The following is a 23,622-nucleotide window of genomic DNA, read 5'->3' as shown; positions in this document are numbered from 1 at the left end:
GAGCATCTACTTCACATGAAAAAACTGATAAAGCAAATATATAACTACTTTTATTTTCCACTAAAAGCCTCTGCTACTATCTTGTGTCTAAACACAAATCTCAAAATTTTGGGAAAAAAAATATAAACTTTGGCTGTAGACAATCCATGCTATTAGAACCTCACACAAATGCTTAAATAGCTAAAATAAATCAATGTGCCTTTTCTGTGACAGCTCTATCATTCATAAATGTCACTATATGATTCTGCATGATCAGCTAAGTAAGTATTCAGTAAATTACTGCCAACTCTACAAGCAGTCTGTGTTTCCTAGGGTTAACAGGAATCATGCTTGTAGTCTGAACTTGCTGTTCTATTAGTTTGTGTGAAGAGAGAAAGTCATGTCTTGTGCAGTAATGATAGACAGAATTAGCACCAATAGCAGAAATCAGTCACATTGCCTGTGGTTGGCTGGCTGACTCTTGGTGATGATGAGGTAGTTTCTTAATTTTGTTGATTTTCATGAATCTACATTCACAGTGATGATTCCACCAATAGGGCTTGAACCTAAACAGTGTAATTTGTCCCAGTACATGAGAACTTTCACTTACGTTGGCCTGTTGTGTCTAGGCACAAAGACCACTACTTACCACCTAAGAGCAAACACTGAAAGAATCATCTAAAATTTACCTGTTGCTACTTAGATGCACATTTTTTGCCATCAGGAAATGGTTGCATTTTAATTATGTCTAATTCTGGGGAATCTTTCTTACTCACTGCTTGGTGATTCCCTCACTTAGCATCTCTTGCATGTCTCAGGAAGAAGAACATCAGAAACAAGGTAGTGCTGTGCTGATTATAATTTTCATTTCTTTCCATTAGTAGTAGACTTTTATAGAGAACTTGCAGCCTGTTTTTATATGCTTGTAGCCAGCATGTCTTTATAGACAAAAAAACCCCTAAAGCTCTTATTTCAGATACTGAGTCTGTGTCTTTTATCCTGAAAGTGTTGTGTCCTGATACGCCTGTTTGTGCTCATGGACTGCATTATACCACTGAATTTGCAATTTAGTTCAGATTTCATCATTCTGCCATGTTACCAACTGTTTTTAAGGAATAAGAATAGGTTTAAAAGTAAATAGTGAGTAATTATAATAAGCATGATGTGCATAGTGTTCTGTGAGAAGCTATGACATGAAAAAGGGATATGGAATACAGACTATGTTCAGTGACTTGGTTTCTAGTGCAGCACCTTCTTGTTTAAAAATGGTACAAAAGAGACAGATTGGCCCATACAACTGCTTTAGGCATCTAGACAGACTAAGTGTGAACAGCTTTTAAGAAGCTGAAACTCCTTATTTTTATAGACAGGGTTACTTTTATGGATGTTATTAAAACTTATGTTCTTCAAGATACATCTCTGTAGACAGTACTAAGGTTCTACAATCTCAATATTTAAAGAAAAGAACCCTCTAGTTAATTGGTATATCATGGCTTTATCTTGATCTTTTCCATTAGAACTATCTTGTTTCCTCAACTAGAAATTTTAAGACCTTGCCATGAGCTAAAGAATTCCTTATTGGCATTTAAAACAATTTAGCATGAAGTGGAAAGGAAAGGAAAGAAATCTTGTATATGAATATAGGTGTATTTTTTTAAGAATTATTTCCTTGAAGGTCCTTGAAGAAATCCCTGGTATATACTCTAAATCGATGCAATAAGATGATGCAAGAAAATGATGGCTTAATCCCCCTGGCAGCAGAAAGGCCAAATAGAATATAAACAAAAAAATCAAGCCTGCAAATTGCTTAGTGATACTCAGGCTACTCGTCAGAGAATTTTCACCACAAATTTCTCCATAGGCTGCAAGTGTTTTTCTAATGCACATGTAATTTACAAAAAAGAAAAAGAAAAAGGGTAGGACACCAGCTGAAAGAAAGCATTTATTAAATCAAAGACAATATTTTCCTTTTAATATCTACAAGTCAACACTGAACTGACTTTATTCAAGAACAAACACAATGTACAAAAAAAATATGTCTGTTATAAAAATATGTCCTTTTTTTTCCTGGCTACTGAACTGAAAACATTTTGACAATTGCAAGGTTTGGCAAGCAAATTTAAGCTTCTATTACCAATGACCAAAGTTCAAATAATTTTGTAATTGTAGCATATTTAGGACTCATTGATGAAGTGGCACTGGAAATGCTGACCTCTAAAAAAAAAGAGTCAATCACTGCACTGCCATGTGTTTGTGCACCCGGACATGTGGACATCTTGATCTTCCTTCACTACAAATCAGTACCTTAATCAGTGAAGACTGACTATCCAACCTAATTGGAACTATTCAGCCAGGTAATTGACACCTACCACTGGAATTCATCACAGAGAGGGCATCCTCCCTCCCTGGCCTGTCTTCTGTGTGTTGTCTGCAAACTGAGAGAGGAGATCAGGTAGACTCATACCTAAGCTTCTATCAGTCTGACAGCTGTGACAATGTGAAATCAAGGAAAAGATGGAAAAAGAATTAAAATAATTTATGATAACAGTTTCTATTTATAAACACATGAGCTTTTTGTGTATAAAAATGGATCTGACCAGGCTCAGTTATGCCTTATTTGTTAAGATATTTTTTTTATCACATAAAAATTTAACTCAACCAGGACTCAAAGCATCAACTTCTCTCAAATCATCAATCACAAGGGAAAAAAGGGAAAGCTTATAGATGCAAATGATAACAGTATGACGATAAAACACATTTTCACAATGTGTAAAAGAAACATGCTTTGGAACCTGAGCAAAAGGCATTTTACTGATTTAGTAAAAAGTTACCCTGTATTTTGTTTTAATTACCATTTGTTCTGCCAGATTAGTAAATTGCTCTGACCCTTAAATATTTAGTACACAGAAACTGACAACTACTTAGAGCTAAGTCTCTAAATTTTTCAGCTAATTTTTCAAGCAGTCTGATATGGTGCTATTGGAAATGATCACACAGCCTAAAATTATGAAAACCTGTAGAAGAAAAAGAAGCAGCCAAACATGATACTTTTCTTTTTTAAATAACTAAAGAACTTCCACAAACTTAGATTTGATAGGTACTACACTGGGTTACAGTCTGAAGGTCAGCTCTTTCAAAATAAATATATTGAAAATTTACAACAAATGCCTCGTGAATGCAAGCTCTCTCTTTATGATATCAAGATGAGTTGGATAAAAACTGTCATAAAGACATAGCTCTGAAGTAGCAAAGTTACAGTTTTTCAGAAACAGGGATGAATTAATGCTGCAGCCAAATTTTTCACCAGTCTGCAATACACAGTTTTAATTTTTTCTTCTATATTTCCTTCCACTATACAAAACTACCTCACAAACTGCGTGGTCATTGTATGATTATCACTGTGCTTGCATGTCCCAGACCTTTCAAAAAATGGGTATGAAGAACAGATGATTTAAGACATTAATAGAAACTCACTCGTTTCAAATTTACTTGAGTGGAGAAGAGATTTGATGACTGAAACACAAGAGAATGTTGTGCTTTAGTACTTCTGAAGGATGAGGGAATATGGTTGGTGCTTTAATTTGGCTTAAAACAAACAGACAGCTAAAACCAACCATAAACAGATCAATGTCCATGACACTGGTAGAAATCAGCATGTATATGCCACCAAAAGGCACGGTTGGACCAATCTGACAAATGGCATCATCAGAGCAGAACAGCAACTTTTTACTGGAGTAATCACAAAGAGAGAGCAATGAGCAATCCTATCTCTCGCCATGAGCACAGAAAGCAGTCACCAAGGCAAAGAGGGGACACAGGAAAGAAGATACAGGAACCCACATAAACCTGGAACACAATAAAAACACATTAAACTGAGTTTTGAACATTCAGAGCAACCATTTTCCTACTGTAATTTTGCTATTCATTGATTTAACACCATGTGTATTGTACTTAAATGGATGGAACTGTTGCAAAAATGGTATCCCAGTCATATCACAAAATTCATTTAAATTAAGTTAAATGGCTAACTTCACTTGCAAAGATTTGCCTACAATATCATCTTAAGTAAAAAACAGGTTTACAAGCAGACTGATACAATCTGCAAGGACAATCTCTTGTTCAATGTGTAAAAAATTAACATGCTTATATAATGATGCTGAAGTGTTTTATTGAGACAGATGTTTTAAAATTAGGCATCATAAAGACATAGCTATTTATAGGGAGCTAATTATGAAGTAGTATGATGACTCTTCCTCCTACTCTAACAAAGCCTAGAAAGTGGAGTGCAATACTTACTGGAAAGTTTTCCCCAGGGTTATCCTGCCTTTGTGTCTACAAGCTGCATCTGAACATTTGCAGACATGCCACCCCCATAGCCTCCTTTGGATTGCATTTGGTTCTGAATTGAGCTGACCTGAAGACAGAAGGAAAAGGGGGTTAGGGAAGACAAGGAAGGCAGTCAGTGAGCTATGGTGTCTTCTTGCTTTCAATTTTATTTCTTACTCAGGTCTGTTTTTAAGTGCTCCTACACCATTAAAGCTACATTATGAGCCTAGGCTTCCTGGAAATTTCACTGCTGCAGACAGTTGAGAAGAAGAGATGACAGAACTGGCACTAAGGCAGAAGTTTTCCCTCTCTCCTAAAGAAAATGCCTTGAATCAGGCTTTCACTGAGCTGCTTGATCATTCAAAATAAATAAATAAATAAATAAATAGATAAATGAAATCTCTTACTGATATCCAACTCTACTCCATCTGACAAGCTGTAATTTATATTGTTATATCGAAAATTCTTTTTCCCAAACACGATAAACCAGACAAGGTAACACCATTAATTATTTAATCTGAAAACTATAAGGAATTATTACAGAATGCTGGGAGCAGCAGTTAAAGATTTATGAGCACAGGCATTGCTCTCATCAATCCTCCCAGTCAGAGGAAAGGGACAGGAAAAGGCCAACAGAAACATAAAACTCAACAAAGGTTTGAAGGAGTGGTGCTATAATTAGGGCTTTGGCTACCTAGATCAGAAGGCCCATTTTGATAAAACTGCTGGAGGCCAATGTGGTGCACCTATCAGAGAAGAGTCTTTGGCCAGAGGTTGCCGATTTAGTTAGGAGGGCTTTAAACTAAGGATGCTGGGAGAGAGGATCCTCAGTTCATTCCACACCCACCAAGCTACGGACAAAGCCATTAACAGATTCTCTGGGCCTGGAATAGAACCATAGGCTAAGAGAAAAATGTGTGTACTGACAGATGCAAGCCCTGCCACTAAAGCTGCTTCTAAGGGGACACATCTCAAATGGCTCTTTGCAAATGCTTAAAGCATAGGGGATACACATAATGATTTCCACATCTCTGAATGCCTGCAGGGTCTGATGTTATTAGGATCACCACAGATGGGACGTCTCCTGTAAGCGGAGCACAGGAATGCCCGGGTATAAACTGTTTAGGGAGGATAAAAGGGGAAAAAGATAAAAGGGTGTCTCCCTATAGATCAGTGACCAGCTGGAGTCCATGGAGCTCCACCTGGGGATGGATGAAGAGCTGACAGAGACCCTGTGGGTCAGAATTAAAGGGAAGTCAGGGGCAAGAAATATTGTAGTGGTGTCTGCTGAGTGGTGATCCTCAAGAGTCAGTACTCGGACCCGTGCTGTTTAACATCTTTGTTGGCAACATGGACAGGAATCAAATGCATCCTCAGCAAGTTTGCCAACAACACCACACTGTGTGGTGAAGTCAACACACTGGACATAAGGGATGCTATCCATAGGGACCCTGACAGACTTGAGAAGGGGGCTCTTGCAAACTGCATGAAGTTCAACAAGGCCAGGAGTAACAGCAAAGAAAAATTCTTTCCTGTGAGGATGGTGAGATGCTGGAACAGGTTGCCCAGGGAAGCTAAAAAAAAAAAAAAAAAAAAAGAAAAAAAGCGGAATCCATAGATCTTTCCTGCTTGTGTTGTGTGAGTCAAAATCATCAGCTCCAACACTAGTGGTATGGCCTTTTTCTCTCTGCTCCCCAGGGCATACATAACAAGTATACAGTGATCACGAAATAATATTAATTCAAGGCTGCAGCTTCTGAAATTTAACTTGCAGCAAAGCCTGTGCCTGCAGGGCAGCATTTGCAATTATAATATGTATGGCCCTTCACAGAGACTTCAAAACAACACTAGAAAGCTGTATTAAAACAGCACTGGACAAATATTTCCAAGTAGCTTGTGTGGTATTTACCCTGTCTACAAAGACAAAGAGGTATATTGTTTTCCACCACAAAGCAAAACATGCACACACACAAAATGAATGAGCACAACTCTTTCTTACACACTGCTTCTCAAGAAAATGGGAAAAAAAGGACCTGTTTTAGGAACTTTGTCTTCAACACTATCATATCTGATAGTGCTGTACAGTAGATAGTAATTTTATGTTGTTAAGTAGCACAGTGTTAAATCATTATAAACATTGCTGCTTTGCTCAATTGATTCAGCAAAGCAATGTTATGTTCACATTTTCCCGTGGGGAAAATCGTTCAGAGTCAACACTCTAGTGAGTCCTGCTGAAGAACTTATAACCCCCCATTCCCACACTTCAGCCACCCGAGCCACCCCACCACATCTCATTGATGTTGATAACATTGTAGCCCTGCAAGCATGCACATGTCTGTAATTCCTCTTGTTTGTTCCCCATGCTACAGGCATTTTCTGAGAGGTGTTTAAGTTGAGCCTCCATTGAACCTCCATTGTGATTACATTCTCCTGTATATCAGGTGTTTTTGTGTTGGCCTGTGACCTTTCTCCAGGCTCAGGACATATATTACTGGCACTGGTCCCAAAATGGCAGTAGTGGGATGGACTGAGGATCCCTTCCCCCAGTTAATTTTCAATTTATATATGAAACCTTCGACAGCAGATGTGCAATGTAAATAACACTAAGTAAAAAGCAGGTCTAACAATGGTAGGTGTATAAGATAGTATTCTCTTTGAAGCATCCTCCTTTTGAGGCAGTGTGAGATATAAGAACAAGCACCATAAAATTTCCTTTCCCTTTCCCTTTCCCTTTCCCTTTCCCTTTCCCTTTCCCTTTCCCTTTCCCTTGCCCTTGCCCTTGCCCTTGCCCTTGCCCTTGCCCTTGCCCTTGCCCTTTCCTTTCCTTTCCTTTCCTTTCCTTTCCTTTCCTTTCCTTTCCTTTCCTTTTTCCTTTTTCCTTTTTCCTTCCCTTCCCCCTTTCCCTCTCCTTCTCCCTCTCCCTTTCTCTTTTCTTGCCACTGCCTTCCTTTGATGATGCAGCAAGGTTCTTCTCTCTTATGACTAATTTAGATAGCATCAGGATTTATAAGTGAAGGATTGTGCCAACTGAAGATCACACAGTCTGTTGTTCCACTTATCTATCTCATTCATCTCCCACTTTTTTTTTCTCTCCCTTTTAAAATCAAGAAATAAAAAAGATGGTCCTTGAGAAGAAAAACAACAGAAAACTAAGGAGTGGACAGAATATGTCAAGTCAAAAATTAAACTGAGGAATATTAGGTAGAAGAAAGCGAGAGATTTTATGAGGAAACACAGAGGTAAATTAAGAAAGTGATAGGAATGAGAAAAAAACAGTGCACAGAAGGATCCCACTGTTTAATCATATCTTTGACAAAGCAACAAAGTGCTCCACACAGAAGGAAAACAAAAAAAGCAAAATATTTCAGTAGTCAGAAAACTACTGTACTCAGAATCATAAAGATATGTGATGAAGAACAATGCTGGCAAAAAAAGGCACAGAGTGGAATAGTGGATGTAAACCTTAATTTATATGGGGAAAGGTAATTAAACTGCAGAAGGTCCTCCTCAACTATTCAGAAGAGAGAAGGCAAAAGGAGGTTCAAAAAGTATTTTAATGGCCATACTGAAAAGGAAATTAAGCATCAGAAAAACATGGAATTTAACACCATAATCTTGGAATATATACTGCCAAGAATGAACAAGGAGATGGCATTCAATATTAAAACAGTAAGTCAACACAGAAGAGTCAGGAAAAAAAGTAGTGTGAAAAAGTAAGAGATTAGTGCTTCTTGAGAAAGAGAGAAGAAAAAAGATTATCTTTTACATACAGATTCTTTCTGTCTGGAACCAGCAAAAATAACTCTGGTCACTGATGCAGCACATTATCCAAAAGAAAAAAAGTAAGAGAAAGGGATAGCCAGTTATAAGAATTCAAAATGAGAAAGTATATACAGAAACACAATAAAGATTGCCTACTATCTGGAGATTAACTGGATACTACACATGGCAAAGGTGAGGACAAGTAGGGGCAAAGTATGAGATGAAAGAACAAAGCTTCAGGCAACAGCCACAAAACTCACATGAGGCAGCTCAGCTATGAGAATGAAGGTTCTCACAGAAGGAACAGCAAACATTTAAGAAGCAGAAAGCCATGCTTTTTTTAAAAAAAAAAACAACCCTGAAATTGCTCATTTTAGCATTACTTTATTATTTCAATTTATAATAGCTTTAAATATTAATGTAATGTATTGCATTAAATATGTAATTAGCTTTAAATAAATTTTAGCAATTTGAAGCTGTATCTGTCCACTTAACTTGCTTACAGATATTTTATTGCAAATCACTTCTAACCCATTAGGTTATCTCTGGGAAAATTTAGTATATTGTTTATCTTGTAAGATTTTATAGCTTTCCCTTTCTCAATATGTAGTGCATTACAAAAGTTTACGCCAGATCTCAATAAGCTGTAAAATAGATGAAACTACAAATTATATCACCTGCCTACATTAAAGTGGTCTCTTTTCTTTACAGCCCTGCTTTCTGTTCTGATACCTCTGACAGAACTTTCTTCTCTTTTAGCAAAATATATTTATCATCATTTTCTTCACAAAACATTTGTTTTCCTATAAAAAGGATTATTAAGCTCAAGAAGTATTTTTCATCATTGTCTACATACATTCGTTTTCTGGATTCCATGTTACTGACCTTAAAAACAGATCAACATTTCACATAAGTATGAAGCTGTACAAAAGAAATCTACCCTCATAAGGTGATTTTCAGCATCTATCTTAGCCTCAGTTTTTCACTTTCAGAGAGATAAAAGTATTTATCACTCCTATCATCTACAGGAAGCTACAGAAATTTGCATGATATCTCTACTGGCTCTGAAACAAGTTTACACTGCAAAGAGGGCTTCAGAATACAGAAAAACCTCAACAAGGACACACAAAAATACTTGTATGCATCATAAACCAAGGTTAAATTACACTTTTAGGTGAACTATATTTAAAATAGCTGAAACCATTTAAGAAAACTGTCAATTTAAAGATACTTAAAATGTTTTCTCTAAAACATTGTATTATATTTTCAAGTATTCTTGTTCATAGATATTTCACTCTTTTGGTTGATATATGCCATCAGAATGAATTATCAAGAAGTATTCTTGTTTTGGGTCAGTGTGCCAGGGTTTTAATGGCAGGGTTGCCACAAAGGTGGTTCCCATGAGAAGCTGCTGAAACTTGCTGGCTCCAAATCCAGCCCCACCTCTGGGTAAGGCTGAGCCCATCAGTGATGGTGGATGCAATTCTGTGATTACTCATGAGGATGAAACCAAAACTACTGTAAGACCTGCAGGGCAGGGGAAGGAGGGAGGGAGGGAGGTGAGAGCAGTGCCTGAGCAGAGATACCCAGGACTCTGAGGAAGGAGGGGGAGGAGGTGCAGGAACAGCGGTGAGACAGCAAGCTGCCCCTGATGCAGCCCATGGGGGTCACGGTGGAGCAGACCTGAACCTGCAGCCACGGAACACCCATGCCAGGGCAGGTGACTGCTCCCTGTGACTCGGAGGGCAGCTCCTGATGGAGCAGTCTGTGCCTCAGGGATTGCACCTGGAGGGAGGGACTCACGTTGGAGGGGTTCTCCTTTGGGAGAGACCCACCCTGGAGCAGGGGAAGAATGTGAGGAGTCCTCCCCATGGAGGAGGAAGGAGCAACAGAAAACAACAAATGATGAACTGACTGTAAACCCCATTTCTCATCTCTCTTCCCCACCATGTTGGAGGAGGTAGACAAATTCAGAGTGAAGTAATTTGGACCGGGAGGAAAAGAGGGGTGGGGGAAGGCATTTAAGACCTGGTTTTCTTTTCTCTTTGTCTGATTTGATTGGTGACAAACTAAACTGATCTTTTTCCCCAGGCTGAGTCTGTTTTGCCCATGACCATTATTGGTGAGTCCTTCTCCCCACCCATGAGAGGTTTCAGCTGGATTTTATACTCCCCATCCCACAGTGGGGAGGTGTGAGTAGACAGCTGGTTGTTACCAGCTGGGCTTCCATGGCAACAAGTCTGCAACCTAGCCTGTGCAATTAATTCAGCATTTATTATATACTCTTAATAAATATAGGAATAAAAAAAAATAATATTCTTAAATGCAAGAGTTTAAGGTGCTACCAGGTTGTACTTGAATTTTCCAGATTTTCACATAGTTAAAAGACACATTTCTTCAGCTACAAAATACATATAAAATGTTCCTTTATTCAAAGATTAAATACTCTTCAACCACTCATGCTTACCGAATTCATTCCACTGAATAGGTCTCCTGATCCTACATGAGCTGTGTGAACAAAGTTTGTTGGCTCCCCAATCATGCTTCGGTCAATTCTCCGTCGTCTTTTCTGAAAGGAAAGTAAAGAAACCCTCACTGAGACTTGCTGCAAAGGCAAAACCAATGTCTATCATAAATGTAAAAGTTAATTGTTCATGGGGTATTTCGTATGTGGTAAGACATTCATGGAGTCAAAAAGCAAAGTCTAAATTCCCAGGTTAACTATAACATTGGTAATACTCCTTTTTAACTTGATCTTTAGCAGATGATTAGACCAGAACTGATACCATGACTAACATGTAGGCCAAGAAAATATTTGTAAAAAACTTCACTACATTTCATGGTTTAATAAGCCATATTTGCAACATTTCATACAGTAATTTCCATCAACTCTTGGATTTAAATCAATTTTAAGTTAGCTCCTGAAATGCAGACAAAAAGACCACATTTAGGAAAGAAATACTGTTATTTATTTCAGATTTGTACGAAGATGAGTACTTGGTGCCTTCCCACAAATCAAGCACCTTGAATGAGATTTTCCATGACACACTTATAGACAAAACTGTGAAGTTAGTAAGCTTTCAAATCCATCCTGCTCACATTGACTGGTTAGCAATTTACCTAGTTGCAATATGGTTGCCTCACTATTTCTACCATCATGCACACTCAGGGAAAGGGTCTTCAACCGGGTAGGTGTAGAGAAACAAGATAAACCGGGTGCCTCGAGTTGCCAAAGAGTGGGTGTGAGTCCACCTGTGCCTGGTTAGGACAGGCCCCCTATTACCAGGGGGCCAATAAAGGTGGGACACACCCCCACAGAGAGTGAACCTCACTCTTGTGTGAGGCAATGGAGAAGCCAGCAGCAGCTTGTCAAGCCTCAGGAGCAAGAAAGGCTCCTCCCAGCTACACTTGGTGGAGAATGTGGGCAACATACAGACGTCTAAAGAAGCAGCAGTGTGAGGAGCTGGCAACAGGAACATTCTCCTTGATTTGAAAAAGTGCCTGGGCTAACACTCTCCCTGAAAGGTATGACCAGCAAGCTCTTTGGATTGGAAACCCCTGAGCAGAGGGAAGCCAAGATAAGGATTCTCTCTTTGGAAACCCCTGAGCAGAGGGAAGCCAGGAGGATGGAATCCCATGAGGAAGGGTTAAAACCTGTGTATGGAATCCCATGAGGAAGGGTTAAATCCTGTAATCCCATGAGGAACCAGAAACCCATGAGGAACCAGCAAGCTCTTTGGAAACCCCTGAGCAGAGGGAAGCCAAGAGAAGAGCAGATACAGGAGGGAGAAGAACAACTCAAGTCGGAAAGGCAGAGACTTTGTGAAAAGTACTTGGGCTGACATTGAACGGTTTGCCTAGGCTGCAGCAGTGTATGTTTGTAAGCTAGGGTTAAATCCCGTAAGCTATAAGTGTATGTTTGTGTCAGTCGAAAATGTTTGTAAAAATCCTGTAATCAGTGTTGTAAGCTATTAAAAAAAAAGGGGGGGGGGGAAATGTAGAGAAACAAGATAAACCAGGTGCCTCGAGTTGCCAAAGAGTGGGTGTGAGTCCACCTGTGCCTGGTTAGGACAGGCCCCCTATTACCAGGGGGCCAATAAAGGTGGGACACACACCCACAGAGAGTGAACCTCACTCTTGTGCGAGGCAATGGAGAAGCCAGCAGCAGCTTGTCGAGCCTCAGGAGCAAGAAAGGCTCCTCCCAGCTACAGGTAGGGGTCTTTGTGGCCTGGGAATGTGTTTGTTGGTATTATTATAATAATGTAAGTTCACATAAAGGACATGGTATCTCAAGTTCTATAGCTCCAGCCGCCCAAGACTGTTTCAGCAGCCAATCTTTTAGTTCTTTTTTATCACCTCCTGCATTCTTTAGGTACACTTATCTATATAGACTTCCAGCCTTTTCTGCCAAGGTGGTGATAACATGAGACACCCTCTTGATTCATCTCCAGAACTGGACACAGTTCTCCAGGTGGGGTCTCACAAGAGCACAGTAAAAGGGGAGAATCCTCCCTTGAACCTGCTAGTCCCATTTCTTGTGATGCAGCCCAGGCTACGGCTTTCTGGGCTGCAGGTGCACATTGCTGGCTCATGTTGAGCTTCTTTCATGATCAAGTCCTTCTCCTCAGGGCTGTTCTCAATTTATTCTCCAACCAACCTGTATTTCAGCTTGGGATTGCCCTGGTCCAGGTGCAGAACCTTGCACTTGGCCTTGTTGAGCTTCATGCAGCTTGCACAGGCCCACCTTTCAAACCTGTCAAGATCCCTCTGGGTGGCTTCTCTTCTCTCCAGCATGCTTAATACACCACACAGCTTGGGTGCTGAGAGTCCACTCAATTCCACTCTTTGTGTCATCAATACATACTTTAAGCAGCCTCAGTTTCAATACTGACCCCTGAGGAAAGCCATTTTCATTTAATGTGTGTCTCATAAAATAGAGTATAATAGCTAATAAACTACTTGAGTTCAATTAAAAGCTTCCCATAATTTTAAAATCCACTCAGTCTCATTTTAAATTTTTTAATCTGTGATGAGATCAGGAGACTACTGTCCTGATTTGGGCCAGGATAAAGGTAATTTTCTGTTTAGTACTTTTGCTTTCAGCCAAGTCTCTTGTAAGTAGCTGCACTTGCTGAAATTAACAACCACCCAGGATTAAGACACTAAGGTACATCCCTCATGAGTGGGCTAGCTATTAAAACACAGCTACAGATTAAATTGTTATGAATCACAGCCCACAACTATGAGAATACCCCATGGGGTTTAGCCACCAAATAAAAAAAACATTTAATCCTTTTTGTGTACCTTTTCTCAATTACTAAAAGGAGATTTCAGTAGGTTTCAGTACCTTACTCTATCTGGGGTGAGAAGAAAACACTCCCACAGAAACAGCAAAAAAAAAAAAAAATTACCCACGCTATGCCAAAACTGTTAGTGAATTTTCTATTTGCAACAAATTGGAGAAGATCAGCCAACTAAAATAATAACTATAAAAAATACGTGTAATTTGAGGGCTTTAACAGAGAAAATCATTCTGGAAAGTAACTGTGATGTCTCAATTACACAGGAGGTGGTGGAAGTCATTGCTAGGCCACTCTCCATCATGTTTGGTAAGCTGTGGGGAACAGAAGTGCCTGAGTACTGGAGGAAAGCAAATGTCACTCCATTCTTTAAAAAGAGTAACAAGGAGGAGCCACATATCTATAGGTCAGCTTCACCACCATCCTAGGCTCTGTCTCTAGGGATACCAAGGATAAGAGGGCCTTCAGGAGCAGTCAACATGGTTTTATCAGGGGAAGTCATGTTTAACAAACCCAATAGCTTTTTATAAGGACTTAACCAGGTGGATGGATGATGGCAGTACAGTGGATGTAGTTTACCTTAATTTCAGTATAGCGTTTGACTTGAAGCTGTCTCCCACAGCATCCTTGCGACTAAACTGAGGAAATAGTGGTCTGGATGATGTGAGGTGGACTGTGAACTGGTTAAATGAAAGAAGTTGGAGAGTTGTGGTCAATAGGACAGAGTCTAGTTGGAGGCCTGTATCTGTGGGATCCCTCAGGGGTCAGTGCTGGGACCAGTACTATTCAATTTATTCCTCAATAACCTGGATGAGGGAATAGAGTGCATTGTCAACAAGTTTGCTGATGACACAAAACTGGGACTAGTGGCTGACACCCCAGGAGGCTGTGCTGCCATTCAGTGATACCTCGATAGGCTAGAGGGTTGAGCAGCAGAAAATTAATGTATTACAAGGGCAAGCGTAAAATATTGTATGAAGGAAAGAACAACTTCAGAGGTTGGTGACTGACCTGTTCAAGAGCAGCAAGGAGAAAAGGGGCATGGGTGTACAGAAGGATGACCATGAGCCAACAATGCACCCTTGTGGCCAAGAAGGCCAATGGCATCCCGGGGTGTTTCAGAAGGGGTGTGGTTAGTGGGTCAAGAGGGGTGCTCTGGTGTAATATTGTGTCCAGTTCTGGGCCCCTCTGTTCAAGGAGAGGGAAATGCATTAAAGAGTCCAATACACATGAGCCACATAGGTGATAAAGGGAGTGGAACATCTCCCTTATGAGGAAAGGCTGAGGGTGGCCTTATTAATGTTTATATATATGCAAAGGGCAAGAGTCAGGAGGGTGGGCTCTTCTCAGTGATATCCAGTGATGAGACAAGGGGCAATGGGTGCAAGTTGGAGCACAGGAGGTTCCACATAAACAGAAGGAAAAACTTTTTCATTGTGTGGGTGACAGAACACAGGAACAGGCTGCCCAGTGAAGTTGTGAAGTCTCTCTGGAGACATTAAAAATCTGCTTCTCTGCATTCCTGTGTGACCTACATTAGGTGATCCTGCTCTGACAGGGCGGCAGGACTCGATCTTTCAAGGTCCCTTCCAACAACTAACATTCTGTGATTTGGTGATTACAGAAAACATTTGTAGAGCTCCTAGAGTCATAATAAGTCATGAAAGACTCTATCACCATGCCCTACCAATGCACTAATATCCCAATGTGGAAGTCAAGCTCACTTAACTAATTCAGAAAATTTCTTAAGCCATGCATGATATCAGCTAGTAAATCATATGTGGCTAAATAGGGAGAAGAGATCCCACATCAGGTATACATTTCCACTGGATGAGAACTGCTCATCTGAAATGCTCAGGACAAGAACCATCTCCACAAGGTGTGATCACAGAATTAAAGAATGGCTGGGGTTGGAAGAGACCTTAAATATCTAATTCCAAGCCTCTTGACAGGGGTAGGGACAACTTCCACTAGACCAGGTTGCTCAAGGCCCCATCCAACCTGGCCTTGAACACTTCCACAGAGAGGGGCAGCCCCAGCTTCCCTGGACAATCTATTCCATCATCTCACAATTTGCAGAGGAAAGAACTTTTCCCCAGTGCTTAGCCTAAATATTCCTTCTTCAAGCTTGAAACTATTTCCTCTTGTCCTCTCGCTGCACATCTGTGTAAAAAGCTCTACCCCAGCTTTCTTTTAGGCCTCCTGCAGATACTGGAAAACCACTGTAAGGTGGCCTTGGAGCCTCTGCTTCTCCAGGCTTAACCACCCGAACTTCCTCAGCCTGTCTTCACTGGGGAGGTGCTCCAACCCTCTGATCATTTTAATGGCTCTCCTCTGGACATATTTAAGTTGCTCAGTGTCCTTCTTATATTGGGGACTCCAGAACTGGACAGTGTTCCAGCTGGGGTCTGACAAGAGAAGAGTAGAGAGGGAGAGAATCACCTCCCTCGACTGGTGGCCTGTATTTCTTTTGATGCAGCCTAGGACATGGTTGGCTTTCTGGACTGCAAGCACACATTGAATGCTCATGTCAAGCTTCTGGTCCACCATCACACGCAAGTCCCTCTCCTCAGGGCTGCCTTCAATCTTTTCTATCCCTAACCTATATTTGTGCATAGGATTGCCTCAACACAGGAGCAGAACCTTGCACTTGGCCTTGTTGAACTTCATGCAGTTTGCAAGAGCACCCTTCTCACGTCTGTCAGGGTCCCTGTGGATAGCATCCCTTATGTCCAGTGTGTTGACTTCACCACACAGTTTGGTGTTGTTGGAAAACCTGCTGAGGATGCATTTGATTCCTGTCCATGTTGCCAACAAAGATGTTAAACAGCACGGGTCCGAGTACTGACCCTGGAGGAACACCACTCGTCACACATCTCCACTTGGACACTGAGCCATTATCACAACTCTTTGGGTGTGACCATCCAGCCAGTTACTTATCCAACAAACGGTCCACCATCCTATTAAACCTGCACCATTCCAGTTTAGAGACCAGAATGTCATGTGGGACAGTGTTGAATGCTTTGCACAGGGCCAGGTAGATGAAGTCTGTTGCTCTGCCTTGGTCCAACAACACCGTGACCCCATGATAAAAAGCCACCAAATTAGGCAGGACTTGCCCTTAGTGAAGCCATGTTGCCTGTCACCAATCTGCTCCATACTTGCCAGGCACAGAGGTGAGACAGACTGGCCTATAGTTCCCTGGGTCTGCTTTTTTTCCATGTTTGAAAGTGTGGGTTTTGTTTACCCTTTTCCAGTCAACAGGAACTTCATCAGACTGCCATGATTTTTCAAATATGATGGACAGTGGCTTTGCAGCTTCATCTGCCAGTTCTTTCAGGAGCCATAGGTAAATCCCATCAAGTCCCATGGACTTGCTTAACTTCAGGTTCTTAGGGTGGACTTTATCTATGATATGAGGATCTTCCTTTTCCTAGTCCCCGCATTTGTCTTCTGTAACATGGAGGGACCAGAGTCTTTGCTGGTGAAGACAGGGCAAAGTAGTCACTGAGTACCTCAGCCTTCTCAATGTCTTGGATGACCAGCTCTCCCATTTCCTTCTGGAGTGGGACAATATTTTCTCTCATCTTCCTCTTACCATTGATGTACCTATAGAAGCTTTTCTTGGTGCCCCTAAACTCCCCTGCCAGATCCAATTCTCTCCGTGCTTTTGCTTTCCTAACCTGATCTCTTGATTCAATGACTATTTCTCTATAATCCTCTATAATTCTCCCAGGGTTTCTGTCCTTGCTTCCATCCTCTGTAAAGCTTGTTTTTACCCATAAATGTGTCCAGGAGTTCCTCACTGGGACATACTACTCCTGGACATGCAGGAGGTGACCCTTGAATATGGACTAGGTTTCCAGGGCTCCCTTTCTATCTCAGCCCCAGTCAACCCTCAAATGGAAAGCAGTACTGTGGGTTCTGCTGAGAAATGCGTCTTCTAAGCATAAAGAAATAAACGGTAAAAACTGAAAAAATTCAGAGGGGATAAGTTATTGCCATATTGCAAATATGTGGAAAACAATGCTTTTTTAATTAAAATTCCTGCATATGGCACTTTTCTCCTAGCACCTACCATTTAATTTATCTCTACACACAGGAAAAATTGCTAACTCCTTTTGCTTCACAGCAATAGTTCACAGAATCACAGAATCATCTGGGTTGGAAAGAACCTCTGAGAGTCCAACCCTTGATCCACTACCACTGTGGTTACCAGACCATGGCACTGAGTGCCACATCAGTCTCTTCTTAAAAACCTCCAGAGACAGAGAATCCGCCACCTCCCTAGGCAGCCCATTCCAATGTCTGATCACCCTCTCTGTAAAGAATTTCTTCCTAATATCCAACCTAAACCTCCCCTGTCAGAGCTTAAGTCCATGCCCTCTTGTCTTACTGAGAGCTGCTTGGGAGAAGAGACCGAGCCCCCCCTGGCTCCCACCTCCTTTCAGGGAGTTGTAGAGAGTGATGAGGTCTCCCCTGAGCCTCCTCTTCTCCAGACTGAACACCCCCAGCTCCCTCAGCCCTTCCTCACAGGACTTGTGCTGGATCCCTTCACAGCCTCCTTGCTCTTCTCTGGACCTGCTCCAGCACCTCAATCTCCTTCCTGAACTGAGGGGCCCAGAACTGGACACAGGACTCAAGCTGTGGCCTCACCAGGGCTGAGTACAGGGACAGAATCCCTTCCCTGGGCCTGCTGGCCACGCTGTTCCTGATCCAGGCCAGGATGCCATTGGCCTTCTTGGCCACCTGGGCACACTGCTGGCTCATGTTCAGCTTCCTGTCACTCCAGACTCCCAGGTCCCTTTCTGCCTGGCTGGTCTCTGTGCCCAGCCTTTTTTACATAGCCACTTTTTACATAGCTCTATGTTGTCCCAACTTTTATATATCTTCAGATTCCAAGTAAAGGGTAAGAAACCAGAAAACAGAATACCCTCTACTCTCAATGCAAGTCTACTATAGAGAACAAACAGAACACACCAGCAAAAAATTAGTGTCAGGGCCAGACTGGAATTTTACGTCTCACATTAGGAATAACAGATTTTGGTATTTAGGTCACAAGTACTAAATTGTTGTTTAATCATTACTCTCTAAACCTAACACCCATACAGTTGTTTTTCTATTGAAAAGAACATTTTATTTATTAATATACTCAAGCTGCCACGAGGCAAAGATAATTGTTAACTTCGTAACATTTACCAAGATACAAGTAGCATTTTTAATTACTATGCTTGCATATATATAATTTTGTCTTATTTTATATGCAATAAAAATATACTGCACATAATATATTTATGTACTAAATAACAATACACATTAATATATGACATATTGCATTTCAAGGCATTTTTCTAACACTGTATTTACCTCTGTTTCGAAAAATATACGGCACCATAAACTGAATAAGAAAGGAAAGAGCATGCTGATCTGATCTATCTGGTCTAATCGTGTGCAACATGTTTTGAACCAGACCTAAATCAATATGAAGTGATCCAAAATGTCAAGTAAGGCAACTTTTTTTTTTTTGACCTAGTTCTTTTTGTCTGTAATCTTTTTGTAACTATCTGTAGAAGAGGAACTTTGTTTCAAATATGTCATAATTTCTCCTTATTCTGCAAGACTACCTCAGTTATTTTTCATTACATGTTATTTTGGCTTCTCTGTTATTTCAATACAAAATTTGTAAGCTTGCCACAAAGACTCATATGCAGATTATCTAAGAAGAAGTGACATTTGTTGAGGCATAACCTCAGTGCTTTCTAGTGTCCCTTTCTGAATGAAATTGAGAAACATCTTTTGTATTTTAACATAAAACAGCATTGATACCTAATCAAGGAAACTCAAAACAAATCACCACACTTTGGCACCTTATCTGATGCAGACTAAAATTATCAACTTCCTGAGATTAATTTTCCAGTATTTTATCAGTCTCTTCTCTTCCGGCCAGCCCAATGCAAAAAGCATTAATCTGGTCATTTAGTGTCTTGGTTCTTTGCCACTAACCAAGGTAGGTGTTTCATGACTTCTCCCTAAGAACCAAGTGATCTATTAAACTTTTCTGGTTTTTTTTCTCTGCTCAAATAGAGCTGCTTGCTACCTTTGTTTTTAAGAAGTCGTCTGAAAATTCAAAAGCAGTGCAAGCCAAAGATGAAACTAAGACAGAAATTTAAGGAAATTATTTAATCAGACAAGATAGCCATTTCAAGATAGGGGATTTGGATGGTTACAGAGAAAAAATGAGAGAGAGAAAACATACTAAGTGCCATTTTATTTTCCATCTTTGATCTTTCCTACTTCTTGTATCTGCTCTGACGAGAGCACCAGCAGCAAAGTCCATATGCTATGCCACCAGCTGCCCCTTCGCATACTATCACACAGGAACAGCTGGAAGTAGGAGACATCTTTGCAAAGGTGTCTTTCTGTCCTCCCATGTACATGTTCTGCTCTTAAAATAGCCTGATGTGCACAGGATGACTGTCTCTCAAGCTGTTGTCTGAGTGATGTGTCTGGGTTACCAATATGGACCAATCAAAACAACCTAAAAAGGTCTTAAAGAGCATCTTTCATAAAATCTTACATAAAGGGGTTGCAGGGACAAGGGTGTCTCTTGTATTTGTTTGTCTCTTGTATTTGTTTGTCTCTTGTATTTGTACAAATGTACATTTGTGTACATTTATTTTATGTACATTTATACAGCTGGAATGCTAGTACACTCCCATCTCTAGTAACTGGATCATTAATGTATCAAACTAGTACTGTGAAGCTAATGGCTGGATGTGTACCGTCATCATATAACCAGTATGGTATTTTTGAAGAGGAAAAGGCTGCAAACCTCCGAAAAATTTCACTGAGTATTTTACTACCCTCCCATTTTTTTCTTTTCCCCCAGCTTTTTAAACCCACTACTGGCAACCCACTGCAAATTCCAACAGTTATAAAAGCTGTAAGTACTATATGGGACTCAATGAAATTAAAGAGACTATGGAAAAAAAAAAAGAATCTAAAATGGTGAGAAGCTGATTTTATAAAATCTTCCAGCCTGATTTTAAGTACAACTTTAAACTGAATAAATCTATTTTGTAAATTAATACCTCAAACTGGATCGTATACAAAAGCAAACAGCATCTTTGCTTTTGGCATATTTAGCACTTTCCTGAATCTTTTGAAGTTTGGGCTTTTTGATCTATTTAAACACTATTCCATTATATTATGATGTTGTTAGTCATCCCATAAAAAACCCGGTAACTCTAGTCTACGTTTTCTAAATAAACAGGAAAATTTGCCAGATGAGGTAAAGTGATTCTGAAAGATAACATGTCTTTTAAAAATTTTTGTTTATTTCACACATTGTTCTCTTCCAGATGCTTAAACAATCCTGAAGTCACATGATAAAACTGGATCTGTTCCCTGGTAATAGCTAATAAGTACTGTCCTTTTCCAAATACACAATAACACAGTTTTAAGATAACATTTACAACTTGAAACTTGGCTGTCACATTATACCATGAACTAACTTCTTTTTTCACTTTGCATTTTCATTACTCTTGGTGATTAATGTCTCCTTAACATCAATATAAAAGAAAACAGTCATCTAAGATACAGACCAAGAAGTCTGATAAGTAGAGTAACAGGTAATTCATCAATGACAAGGACAGCAGGGCGTGATGAAAGGAACAAGTCTGTGATACTGGCTTGCAGGATCTTATAAAACATCAGAATTTAGCACTTAACATATATTCAATTCAGCAGTCACCAAGCTGCATTGACTTCCAATATGTTAGCTGCTTCTTGGAACAAGTGTTTATTACCAAGCCCATACAGCTGGCAAGAGACAAAAACTCTGCTGCACATGGTATTTACAGGAGAGGAGACTAAAAGAGAGAGTTCCTTCAGCCTTAAGAAGAGATATCTACTTGTGGTTTTAGTAATCTTCCACTGTCTAACAGGAGGGTACAGAAGACAGGCAGATTAGACAGTGGTAGTATGAGAAGCTGCATCTGAAGTGCAACACAGAAAATACTGATTAAGAAAGAAAGAAAAAATTAATATAAAAATAATTATTACGTAGGTGGCCCAAAACTGCACCAAAACCCCAATTTCCATCCTTAGAAATCCCCAGAACACAGCCAGACACAGCCCTACAAAAGCCAGTCTAGTTGGTTCTTTATTAGGGGAATTGTACTAAACAGCATCCAGAGGTCTCTTGTCACACACATTTATTTTTCCAAGTCTTAACTTCAGCTGACAAGGAAGAATGTAGACAGGAACAAATTGACTTTGCTAGAATACAGGTGCAGTATAGTCTTCCCAGTGATTTATATAACAATGTTAAAATATACAGGTTAAATAAATTATGTGAAGATATGCCACAATACAAACTTACGGGAAGTTTCCAATAGCTTCTTAAAAACAACAAACAAATTCCAAGGTCCTGATAATAACACACTGTCAAGAGCATCATACTGAGCTCTTTCCTTTGGCTGACCCTTTCCAACAAGAAGGGAGGAAATATTTGGAAGGTCACCTAGCATGACAAGAACAGTAGTTCTCTAGAGGATTTATATCAGGATTACAAAACGTAGCCTTTCCTGATCTGCCAAATGAATGTCACTCCCTGCCAGCTACAACACAGATAAAAGCTTCGGGTATCCTTAAGTACATGCATACTGAAGTTCTTCTGTTAAATTGTATTTCATGCTCACACATCCTGTAGTAAGACTTTGTAGTGCTAGCAGGCAGATATAAACAGGCTTGTTACAGCCTGCATATGCAAGCACCTGCACATACTCACATCTAATGGAACCATACCTGTTGCCTACAGTACATTACATATGAGGCTTCTGCACTCTCACATACACTCTGCAAAACCTTCTAAACAGAATGATATGCACATACCAAACTCCATTACAGAAAAGTACAAGAACAAAAAATAAACTGAAATATACCCTCTAACTGTTAACAGCCACTGCCACGGGATCCCCAGTCACTGGATAAAACATCACTGCTCTGAATAAATATACCAGCTCTAAAAGCATTGCCATACATATTTGCAAGCAGCAGTTTAGTTCTGCACAGTCATTCCACACAAGGTATTTTCAGGAAACCTCTGTATTCAACTCATAGTACTGGGAGAAGATAAGATTTTTAGGAATTATGGCACTGATATTTTTTTAGCTGTAGGACTCATGGGTGGAAGCTCTAATCCTTCCTTCTGCAGTGGGCAAAAACAGAGCCATGATATTTAAATAATAATAATATCCTCAAGAGTCAACAACCACAGACACAGTGAATTCATCAGCTTTTAAATCTATCTGAAAATTTTATCTTTGAAGCTGGACACTAGTTTGCCCATAAAGGAGCAGCTTCTTGGTTGTTTTACACATATGCAATGAAATAAGTAAATATTTACCTGGATTTCTAGTGGTGTACTGTACTACTTCTCACTGAAGTGTTATCAAAATTAACTTGCTCTGAATTAAGACGCTTTCTTTTATTTTTTGCTTTGCCTGGGATTGAGAACTTCATAATTTTCTGGTCGCTGAGCCCGAGACGGCCCCCAACTCACTCATACCACAATGTTTTTGAGATGGCAACTACATCACAGCTGTCCTGATGCACAGTGGCTTCCAGCTCCCGTTTGTTGCCCATGCTGCATGAATTGGTGTAGATGCATGTGAGCTCAGCTATCAATTTCACCCCTACCATTGCCATACCACCCCTAGGCTCACCTCTAGTCAGCCTCACTTTATCCCATTCTCCCTTCAAATCTAATTTAAAGCCCCCTCGATAAGCCCTGCCAACTCCTGGCTAAATGCATTGTCAAATGCATTGTCTCATCTTGTCTCATGCATTGCAAACATAAGCATCTGATACGTTTGGTCATAAAAAATAAATTGTCAGTGATATTCATTCCTACAATACCTGCAGAGACTACATTGCTAAGAGGATAAATTGAATTCTATCCCCTCTTGGGCACAACCAAATTATTTTCTAAATTTCAGTGAGCTGAAGCAGAGGGATTACTTGCAGGAAGCTTACTGCACCAATGTGGGGAAAAGATTCAGATGGACTCTCTGAACTCAGGGTGAGTCTGTAGATCTGTAATACAATTCAGTGGCAACATTGATATGCAGGTCTCAAATTTAAGTAAGAGTCATGACAGGAACTGTAGAACCAGAAGTCGGAGAAACAGTCTAACAAAGGACAACTTTAATCATTGCAAAATGATGAGAATTAATGAGAATTAATTAATGTG

General features: G+C 40.1%; 1 protein-coding gene across 7 annotated transcripts in view; it reads right to left on the bottom strand.

Annotated features, from left to right (window-relative positions):
* Window positions 1–2,264: 2,264 nt before the first annotated feature.
* CDC42SE2 (CDC42 small effector 2) overlaps window positions 2,265–23,622 on the bottom strand; it is a 62,192-nt gene continuing 40,834 nt past the window's right edge. For 6 of the 7 annotated variants that reach the window (XM_030467834.1, XM_030467835.1, XM_030467838.1 and 3 more), the window contains 3 exons: window positions 10,535–10,636; window positions 4,276–4,393; window positions 2,265–3,825 (listed from right to left, as the gene is read on the bottom strand). In XM_030467834.1, the coding sequence (XP_030323694.1) occupies window positions 4,295–4,393; window positions 10,535–10,636 (201 nt within the window). In that variant the 3' untranslated portion in view covers window positions 2,265–3,825; window positions 4,276–4,294. The remainder of the gene's footprint in view (window positions 3,826–4,275; window positions 4,394–10,534; window positions 10,637–23,622) is intronic. The other variant, XM_030467836.1, reaches the window with a different exon arrangement.

This window comes from Calypte anna, chromosome Z, assembly GCF_003957555.1.
Source record: "Calypte anna isolate BGI_N300 chromosome Z, bCalAnn1_v1.p, whole genome shotgun sequence".
Taxonomy (NCBI): Eukaryota; Metazoa; Chordata; class Aves; order Apodiformes; family Trochilidae; genus Calypte; species Calypte anna.
This window is presented reverse-complemented; position numbering and strand designations above follow the sequence as displayed.